General features: G+C 38.3%; 1 protein-coding gene across 1 annotated transcript in view; it reads left to right on the top strand.

The window, feature by feature from the left end:
• Positions 1–1,381: 1,381 nt before the first annotated feature.
• Positions 1,382–10,871, top strand: part of tg (thyroglobulin) — a 59,562-nt gene continuing 50,072 nt past the window's right edge. Inside the window, exons 1-9 of the mRNA XM_022673561.2 lie at positions 1,382–1,461; positions 1,549–1,657; positions 2,969–3,063; positions 3,221–3,409; positions 4,403–4,562; positions 7,066–7,172; positions 7,323–7,466; positions 8,272–8,454; positions 9,475–10,524. Coding sequence (XP_022529282.2) covers positions 1,389–1,461; positions 1,549–1,657; positions 2,969–3,063; positions 3,221–3,409; positions 4,403–4,562; positions 7,066–7,172; positions 7,323–7,466; positions 8,272–8,454; positions 9,475–10,524 — 2,110 coding nt within the window. The 5' untranslated portion in view covers positions 1,382–1,388. The remainder of the gene's footprint in view (positions 1,462–1,548; positions 1,658–2,968; positions 3,064–3,220; positions 3,410–4,402; positions 4,563–7,065; positions 7,173–7,322; positions 7,467–8,271; positions 8,455–9,474; positions 10,525–10,871) is intronic.

Here is a 10,871-nt window from a genome sequence, read left to right as displayed (position 1 = left end):
TAACTTTTAATAAAAATCCTTTATGGAATTTAGGCACAATGTTAAGTACAATGTAGTTGTTGAGTTATTACTGCACTTCACCTGTCAGACCTCTAATTACTGTCTTCACTGCTAAAACGGAGGTTTAGTCTAATGTTAAACTGAGCTAAAGGCATTGCTATGTGGGTCAGCCAGACATCTTTCTGTACCAGTTTTCTCCAGTGTCCAAGAGTCTTATGATGGTATGGGAAACCGTACTCAACGCTCTCTGGTTTAATCTGTAATTTCCATTGGATTAATGTCATGACTTGACTTGGTCATTCCACAACATTAACTTTATTGTTATTGAACGATTGTTTGGTAGAACAACTTGTGGGTTTAGGGTTGTTGTCTTGCTGCATGATCCATCTTCTGAGATTGAGTTCATGGACAGATGTTCTGGTATTTGCCATTAGGATTCTGATATAATTCTGAAATTCATTGTTCCATCAATGAATAAAACAGCTCACACCTGGTTGTCATCCTGACCGAAACACCTGAAGCTAATTTCACCTTCAAACTAATCTGCTACTCCTAGAGGTTGACATACTTTTGGATTGTTTTTCTGTCCAAGGATAATATTTTTGGCTCACTTGTTTTATTAGGTTCTCTTTATGTACTTTTAGGACTTGATAATCTCAAACTTTTAAGCACCAGTGTACATGTACACAAACATCTGCTCATAATATGATTACTGCAGTTGTCTGGTTGTTGAAGTAGTCATTTAAAAAGTAATAGTCATATTTCTTAAATTAGAGTAAAGTCTAAAAATCTGGTTAAGAAGTATGTTGTAGAAAACTGGATTTTTACTATACTGTATACTAGTATTATACAGATTTCTCAGTACACTAAAGCAGACCATGTTACTGGAAATTTGCAAGTATTGTTTAACCCATCAGTCATGCAAGATGCCGACAAGGTCCTTTTGGAGCAGTGCTGAAAAACAAGGTTTAAGTAATCTTCAATTTGAGAATTACATGACAATGATATATATTATGTTCTATCTTATTCTTCATTATTATTTTCCCACAGAGCTTTTCTTTTGCTCCATTAACTATTCAAATTTAACACATTATACAGAACTTTTTTGCTGCCTTTTATGAGGCAACTCCTTTCAAAAGCTTTTGTGCTGGTGGGCACCATCATGAACCTACTCAAGACTACTCAAAGCTTGGCTGCTCACATTGCAACGGTCTGGAAACTTTACGTTCACTTGAAAGTGCTTGGTCCAGACTCAAGAGCTTGATGTTTTGAGAGTGAAGACGCCAGACACTCCAGAGTTGCCATTCCAGTATGACAGTGCACATCTGCACTGTATATAAGGTGGTTCTGGGGCTGCCGGGGGTGGTGGGTGTTCTTGCACTGGTGTGATGAACATGCATATGTTTTGGGCTTTGGCCTTTCTGCTCATCAGTTGCTGCATCACTGATGGCAAAATTTCAGGTAAGACTCTGTTTGCCAGTGTCCGATTAGTAAATCTGTTAAAAAGATGCTTAGTGTTGATTAATTCATGTTGTGTGTCTGTTTCAGAGTACCAGCTGGAGTCAGAGTCCCGCAGTCCGTGTGAACTGCTGAGAAGTGTTGGGTCAGAACAGCAGAATGAGCACATTCCCCAGTGCTCAGAGGACGGTCGATACAGGTACTCTGATTAAACTGATCTAGTGCAAGAGCTTAATTCTTTAGCTTCCCTAGCTTGTTTTTTTTATATTCTGTTCATGATTCTGTTTTATCCAATTAATTAAAAGCTGACAGTACAAAGTGCTTGAACTGCATTGGATCTTATATTAATCTAATACTGAGCTGTGTCTCTGACACCAATAATTCATACATGTGTATAATATGGTATATTATAAGCCGAGGTGTTTAAAATATATTATTACAGAATTTATCCACACAATAAGAGTGCCTAAAAATGTATACAGTACTGTATATTTGACTATATTTTTACTATATTACTGTATATTTGAGTCTAAGTGGACTGTAAGGCTCCTCATAGGCATAAATAATGTATGGCTTCTCCCAATATATTGTTACTGTCAGGACTTGGTATGTATATATATATGTTTGTGTTGAGATTTTAGCATTGCACACGGGGGACCAAATGATTGCATATATATATATATATATATATATATATATATATATATATATATACACGTGCTAAAATCTCTATTACTGTACAGAGGGCGTTTTTTTTTGTTTGTTTTTTTTTTTTTTACTTTTATTAGACATGGATATACTTTAGAGTAGTAAGAGGAGAAATGAGTTTTGAAGGGAGACATGATGCTTGTTCTCTTAATCACTGAACGCATCCCGACCAGGAGGGGGTGAAAAAAAACACACTTCCCACTAAAAACTGATTGGCTGACTCACAGACTCAGGCCAGAGAACAGGCAAATCAGAACACGAGGGGAGTGCCTTCCTCTCCCTCTCCCTTTCTTTCCCACATGTGATTGGGGAAAAAGTCTGTGTTGCCTGTGTTTGTGTTCACTCTTGGGCCGCTCATTCTAGATTCTGGGACATTTTAACTTGTGGACATCAGGGAGCCATTTTTGATAAGTGGTAGACTCCCGCAACTTCCTGGAGACTTGGGACGTCTGACTTCACCTGTCAGGGCTCTAAGTCTCTTTCTTTTTACTGCTGAAACTCAGATTTAGTCCAGTATTAAGCTGAGTTTATAGGCATTGCCATGTGGATCAGCCAGACGTGTTCCTGTATCTGTTTTCTCCAGTTTTTAAGAGTCTTTTGAAGTTTCAGGAAACGGTATGCAACTCTCTTTGACTTTATCTGTAATTTCTCTAAAGGAAAGACTTTTAATAGTTACAGAGTTCTCTGTGTTTCTGTGTCTTTTTCTAGTAATTATGATGAAAGTGTAACTGTGCAGTGTGTAAATGTGTAAATGCTGCAGTAGAGGGTGCAGCCTTACAGTATATTTAATGTTTTTTTCTAGATATGTCCAGTGTAATCGTGGTGGGGAATGCTGGTGTGTGAACTCTGATGGAACAGAAATTCCTGGAAGCAGACAGAACGACACTGTGGTAACTTGTGAGTACAACATTGTGTTTGTTTAGATTGTTCTTCTTTAAGAAGCCTCTTTGAAAACTCTTTTATGGTTCTATATCATATTTTAGGCTTTTGTTGGGTATTTTATATATTGGTGTACTCATGTCCTCATCACCAAACCCCACTCTGCTGCCCCCAGGCCTGACGCCATGCCAGCTGCAGAGACAGAGGCTGCTGCTGAGTGGGGATGCTGGTGTGGTGCCTCGTTGCCTGGACTCAGGAGAGTATGAGCCTGTGCAGTGTGATGGTGCTCTGGGTCAGTGTTGGTGTGTGGACATGGAGGGCATGGAGATCTATGGCACACGGCAGAATGGAAGACCATCTCAGTGTGAGTGATCACGTCTAATCTATGTGCTGCTTCCCGTGTTAGACAGGTAATTGCAGTCTTATTTGAGTGGTCATTGAAAAATAATGCATTCAGTTTATCAAATCATTTCCACATGAATAAAATATTACGCTCAATCTTTACTAGAAAATCTGTAATAAAAATCAGTTTGGATCTTTTTGGAAGTTTGTTGTTAATACATTCTTGTCAATGTCAATGTATATCTACTTAAGAAGTGTTTTCTTTGTTGATTTGTTCATCTTGTATGGCAAAAAAGTAAACTCTTTAAACCATATGTCCCAGATTGACCATTACCTTTATTTATTAATTTATTTAATTATTATCTTTGTTTTTTCTCATATTTACCTCCCAATTTAGCTAAATTGTATATCCCCATCACAATTGATGCCCAACACCAGGAGGGTGAAGACTAGCACATGCCTCCTCCGATACATGTGAAGTCAGCCCACCCAAAGAGAGCTAGGCTAATTGTGCTCTCTCAGGGATCTGGCAGCAGATGGCAAGCTGCATGACCATTACCTTATAAATATGTCAAAACTGTAGTTTAATCATTTATAAGATATTGAAAATTACCTAAATGCTAAATAATTGTTTTATCTACTTTATCTACTGTATCATATTTATATCATCAGCAACCATGTTTTCTCAGTTTTAAGATATCTATGAGTGATTTATATCATACCGGGTCCTCTTTATTCCTTTTCCTATGTTTACGTGGTCTGCTGGATGATTATTTGGCATATTTGCATATCCTTGATTGAAAAAAAAAAAACTGTATAAAAAGTATATGTGTTATCTAGATATTTAAAATGTAGATATTTTAGTACAGTGTATGAGCTAGTCAGACTTATGAGGATCTAAGCCTCTTTTGTGTATTTCAAGAAGCTGTGCACTACTAGCATGAGCAGTAAAGCAGTTTTTTTTTTGGGGAAATGAAGACTTTCCTAATGTCATATCTTATGTGTTTTGTTTCAGGTCCAAGTGTTTGTGAGACAAGGCAGCGGCGGCTCCTCCATGGTGTTGGAGAGTCTTCTCCTCCACAGTGCTCAGATAATGGCAGGTTCCTTCCTGTGCAGTGCAAGTTCATCAACACCACCAACATGATGGTCTTCGATCTTTTACATGCCTTTAACAGGTCAGACCACCCTGCTGTATCAGTGTCCTTTAATATTTAGACCTTTAATATTTAGAAGTGCTTTTACTCTTCTGCAGAAAATCAGGTTTTTCAGGAATCTGATCAATATATACATACACTGGGGTATTTTGATAGAAAGGAAATTCTAGGTTTGCATGACTCCAGACATAACATGATCTCTACTTTCCAGCCAGCCAATAATCTCTCTGAAGCATGTTATTAATTTTTTTTTTTATACTTCCTTGTCTTGCTTTTTGTAAACATAGACCCACTATACTGGCTCATGCAGTCACGAGTTAAAGGGGTTAAATAGATATACAGAAATAGATGGATATTTTATTCATTTATTCAATTAGTATTTGCACATGAAACTCTAAATCCTAAAGTCTAATGATGAACTACTGATTGACAACAACGTTTTGTAAAAACATCCCAACACTTCTTTTTTTTTTCTTTTTTTATGTTTTTGAATGAGGTGGGAATGTCCTGTTTCAGTAACACTACATCTCCACTAGACAGCAGCAGAGTTTCAAACTGAAGTAGCCTCGTCCACTGCTGTGTCCTGTCAACCCTATGAAGGATGATTCAGTTACCCTCAGCAGTAAAAATGATATAATATAGAAAATATTCACAGCTATTAAAAAAGTATTCAGTTTATTTACAATTTGGAATTGCAGACCACACACATGATTGGTCCATCTTACATGTAGAGCCTGCATTACACTGGACGTGCAGTAACTTAGAAATTATTGCAGCGGGAATAGAGCCTCTTATGTTATAAATTACAAGAAGCTCAGAAAGTACTTTAACTCAATATATCTTTCCTTTTTATTTATGTATCCTATGGTTATAGATAAAAATCTAAATTGCAGACGACCCTCAGCGAGGCTTAGGGATTCCAGGCATAGCACAGTGTGGAGATTACACAGACCATGCACTGAAGATTAGGGAGTGTAGGCAGAGACAGAGACAGAGAGAGATATTGGGGTTTAAGTAAAGGCTAAGGGTGTGAGACAAATATTGAGTTATGACTTTATTTTTTTTTGTACCTTTTACACTGTTTTACAATAGCATATGTTGTGCCAAAAAATAGTATCATGTCCCATGACTTTTGCTGTCTTTTATAGAAGCTAAAGAACACTACAGGGTTTTCTGCATTGAATGTAGATGTGATTTCTGCCAGAGTCGCTTGTCTCTTCACATGGACAATTCCAGCCAGACACCGCTGGCCACAATTCATACCACTCACTGCACTGTCCACTATGGGTGATAATACTTTCTGTGATGTTTGCCGGTACACAAGTGACAGTGTGAATTGAGAAGTCTGTATTACAGAAAACACATAGAATATTTGAACAGTATTTTTTTTCACAATGCTTTCAAGGCTGCAGTAATCCCTGCTGCTTGTGTACTTTTCCTACCGCACTTTTTTTTTCCTGTCACTCAACTAAACTAAAGTGCTTTGATACAGAACTCTGTGAACAGCCACTGACTGACTTCTGGATGACTATCAAGTCAGAAGTCTTCCCCCTGATTGAGAAGTCTACTGAACATTTAAATGCTTAGGAATGAGTGTTTTGTGTTGATTAGCTGATTAGTGTGATACCATGGCCACATTCACATTACCAGGCTGAAGTGACTCAAATCTGATTTTTGGCTCAAATCTGATTTTTTTCATGGCTGTGTGAATGTGAATCAGATACGTATCTGATCCATGGACATGCGACATGAATGTGAACAGCCAAATCTGAATTCATGTATGTTTTTGCTTTTACGCATGCGCTACGTGCTTTCTCTCTCGTACATCTCTTGGTGCTGCTGTGCAGCTATAGCTGCAAAAACAGCAAAAGCAAACCACCTGGCCAACTCCTGGTCAACACCTCGACCTGAGCATGTACTACAGACTCGAGCAAAAGATGCTCCACATATGAGCTGCTAACGCATCCATTTCACCTTTATAAAGCTAAGAGTCGTCTTTCAAATATGATGTTTTTTGTTGTTGGTAAAGAAGGCGATGTTTATACACGTATCAATGTGTGCACGTGAGATGTTTCAGTGACAGATTCATTCCCATCATACACAGATACAGCTCACTTACATTTGTGAACCGTCAAGCTAGCCAAATCCGATCTGAGGAAAAAATCAGATTTGAGCAATGTGGCTTGTAATGTGAACGTAGCCCATGAGTCTACAATATTGAAAATTTTCTCAATATTGTACTTTTCTGAGATACCGACTTTTGGGTTTTCATTAGTTGTAAGCCATAATTAGCAACGCTAAACAAAATAAACCCTTGAAATAGATCACTCTGTAATAAAGCTATAAAATATCTGTTTCACCTTTTGAATTAAATTACTGAAAAAAGATTCACTGATTGAGATTCTCCTGTGCATTTTTTTACACGTACACAGAATTATTATTTTTTTTTTTTTCGATTTCTTGTTTTTAAAGACTCTTACTGTTTTGTTTGATTTGTGTTTTATGGGGTGTCTGTATATCTCAGACGTCCAGAGGTGTTCCAGACATTCAGTGGTTTTAGAAAGGCCTACCCTGAACTGTCCAGCTACTGTTACTGTGCTGATACTCGAGGTAGAGAGCTGCCCAGCACTGGTAAGAGATCATCCTTTTTTTGAATTACTTGACATGATATGACACTGACCTTAAACAAGGCAAATTATATATTTAATAAACCCAACAGTGTCAAATGCTGAGTAAAGGCCTTAGTGTTTGCATTGAGATTAAAGCATTTTATCTGTACAGGCCTCGAGCTGCTGCTGGATGAGGTATATGACACAGCATTCTCAGGCCTAGATGTAGGACGCTCATTCTCTCAGACCAACATGTACCGCATCCTGCAGAGGAGATTCTTTGCTGTCCAACTGGCCTTGACTGGGCGGTTTAGATGTGAGTTTAAATGTCCTACATACTCTGTTGCTAAAAAAAAATAAGTCTAGTACTAGAATAAATCTTTATTTTAATGAATAATCTCCATTCCATTCCAAGACCTGACTTAATCCCTGTTTTGGAAACTGTCCCTATATGTTTTAACAAATTCCACCAAGTCGGCTACAGCTCTGGAAAAATTAAGAGACCACTTCTATTTCTAAATAATTGTTTTCTGATTTTGCTATTTACAGGTTTACGTTTGAGTAAAATGAACATTGTTGTTTTATTCTATAAACTACGGACAACATTTCTTCCAAATTCCAAATAAAAATATTGTCATTTCAAGTATTTAATTGCAGTAAATGAGAAATAGCTGAAATAAAAAAGCAGAGCTTTCAGACCTCAAAAAATGAAAAAAAAAAAAACAAGTTCATATTCATAAAAGGTTCAGAAATCAATATTTGGTGGAATAACCCTGGTTTTTAATCACAGTTTCCATGCATCTTGGCATGTTCTCCTCCACTAGTTTTACACACTGCTTTTGGATAACTTTATGTCACTCCTGGTGCAAAAATTTAAGCAGTTCAGTTTGGTTTGATGGCTTGTAATCTTCCAGCTTCCATTTGATTATATTCCAAAGGTTTTCAATTTGGTAAAATTAAAGAAATTCATCTTTAATACTAAGTGGTGTCTAATTTTTTTTCCAGAGCTGTATATCTTTGATGTGAACACATCCCTGCTCCCGCCCTATTACCAGATCTGAATCATTTTATTATTTTTAAGTTCATTTTAGATTTTTCCTGATGTATTTTCCATTTTACAGGTCCTACCCCTTGTGAAAGTGAGCGATCTGCGAGCTCCCAGGCTGGAAATGTCTATGTGCCCTCATGTGATGCCCGTGGCCAGTACCTTCCATCCCAGTGCCAGGCTGGTGGGCAGTGCTGGTGTGTGGATTCTGATGGTAAAGAAATCTTTGGGACTCGGCAGCGCGGTGTTCCTGACTGTGGTGAGTTTTACATGAACAGTCTCTTGTTCTGTTCACTGTGAACAAGCTGAGCTTGCATGTGTTGTAATTGTAAGCGGCCATATAAGGAACAGATGTTTGACCTCCTGTTACTCAATGATCACTGTTTGACAGTGTTTTCATTCTGGGAAGCTTCATTTATAAATTTATTGGAATTCTTCTTTAAAGACAAACACTGTGATAATGGATATAAATTATGCAGCCGATTTACCAAGTATTTCAATCGAGAAAGGAATTCATTGTGTTAGCAAACAAACTGTGTCTAGCAACTAAATGACATTCTTGGATGTTGAATTAAGTACACAATGAAGTGAATCTAGCTACATAAACACAGCGTAGACAGGCCTGTGTGTCCTTATAATTATAATTATAATATAATTGATTATTGCATTAATAATTGTACACTTCTGTGGTACAGTGGTTTATTAGTGATCAATGTTAAATAAATTAATAACAGTTATAACGGCATAAGTCTTTTACTTGCAAACACCCTTGTGATTGTAGATGTTAAAAACACATTAAATGTTTTTCATTTACTAATTGTTTTGCAAATTGTGAAAATGTGCTTAAAAATCAAATAGTTAGAATATCACTAAAACCAAAACATGAAGAGTGATAAAGTTTCTTTTTTTAAGAATACAGAATGATAAATCACACCTGTCAGCACCATGTCCTCTACTATGATGTACAGTTTTATTCGTTTTATTTTTATTGCATGACATACAGCATATACACACCCATATGCCCAGTGATAGCCATAAAAAGAAGATTGCAAATGAGTGTAAAGATGATTATGCTGTAATCAAAGACATTTTTCTTTAATTGGCTTGTTTCAGTGTTGAGCCTAATCTTGGAAATGGAAGTCATCAACTGCAGTAAATGGAAACACGACATATTTAACTTTTTTCAGCCACTTTTAGACTTGTGCCTAATTTTCGCAAAATATTTGAATAGAAAATGGAAATGTTGAGTGCTGAACATCTGATCTGTTTATCTCTGTAGGAACAAAAGGAAAAGACTGCTACTCTGAGAGGAGACTTGCACTGTCCAGACTTTTCTATGGTCCAGCTGGACACTTAAGCCAGAACAATGCTTTCTCATCTCCTCAGGACACAACTAAGAAAGATGCCTCTCCTTTCTCTCCATGCAGCCCAGAATTCCAAGAGCTCCTGGCCAATTCCGGCCTCGCCAGATCCCTGCCAGAGTCAGAGCGCTCAGATATTGGTGAGATAATGGCTGAGCTTGTTCAGGGAATGTTCCCTACAGGAGCTCTTGCTCTAAAGGCCCTGTCCCTCACCTCTAACCCAAAGAGGCTCCAAGAGAACCTGTTTGGAGGCAAGTTCTTAAAGAACGCTGGCAACTTCAACTTCACTGGTACTGTTGGATCCAGAGGCACTGTGAGCTTCAGTCAAGCTTTCCTTCAAGTCGGCTTGAGCCAGGATGCTAAAGACTTGACCAAGCTGGCCAAGATCTTTTCAGTCGACTCTACAGGTCCAAACTTGGACCGTGAGGTCTCGGATGCATATGGCCGCTCTGTGAACCTTCAGCGCAACAGAGATTTAATCAAGCTTATCGGTAGAGCCCTAGAAAACGAGCAGTTCTTCACTACACTGCGAGAGGCCATCACTTTGCTCAAGGCAGAAGACAGCGACCAGCTGGGACCACTTTTCCAGGCAGTGTTCCAGAACTTTGATGTTTGCAGTTCACCTGCTTCCCCCTCATCTCTCTACTTACCCCAGTGCACCGAAGATGGCCAGTATCAAGCAGTCCAGTGTCAGGGCTCTGAATGCTGGTGCGCCGACTCCCAGGGCCAGGAGGTCATGGGTTCTCGTTCCATTGGCTACAGACCACGATGCCCATCCAGATGTGAGAAGGAGCGCATGATGGCCATAGCAGTCAAAGCGAGCAGCTCAGCAGGTTCTGAGGTGTTTATCCCTAAGTGTGAAGAGGATGGAGAGTATGTGTCATTGCAGTGCCTTGGAAAGAGCTGCTTCTGCTTGGACCAGAGAGGAGTTAGATATAGCACGTTGGGTTCTGGATCCAGTCTACAGTGTGAGTAGTAGATCTAAATACAAGTCAATAGTAGACTGTTTTATGGATATGCTGTTACAGAAGAGTTTTCATGGACTAATGAAGAATAGTACTGTGTGGGTTAAATTCTAGAGAGCCTGTGGCTAAAAAGTTGATAATTATCAGTGATATTATTATATTTAAAATGCTTTAGTCTATAGACAGAAACTAGTATATTGTCCTGTCACTTTTACATATCCCTTTGAAGACGAAGAACACTGCTTTGAACAGTGGGATATGCATGTTAGGCCTCCTGAATTTAATTTGTTCATGAAGTCCCTTACATATTTACTTGGACCTATTGTGCTGTCCGCTGTTCGTGATAATAA

The sequence above is a fragment of the Astyanax mexicanus genome, chromosome 6 (genome assembly GCF_023375975.1).
Source record: "Astyanax mexicanus isolate ESR-SI-001 chromosome 6, AstMex3_surface, whole genome shotgun sequence".
In the NCBI taxonomy this organism is placed as follows: Eukaryota; Metazoa; Chordata; class Actinopteri; order Characiformes; family Acestrorhamphidae; genus Astyanax; species Astyanax mexicanus.
This window is presented reverse-complemented; position numbering and strand designations above follow the sequence as displayed.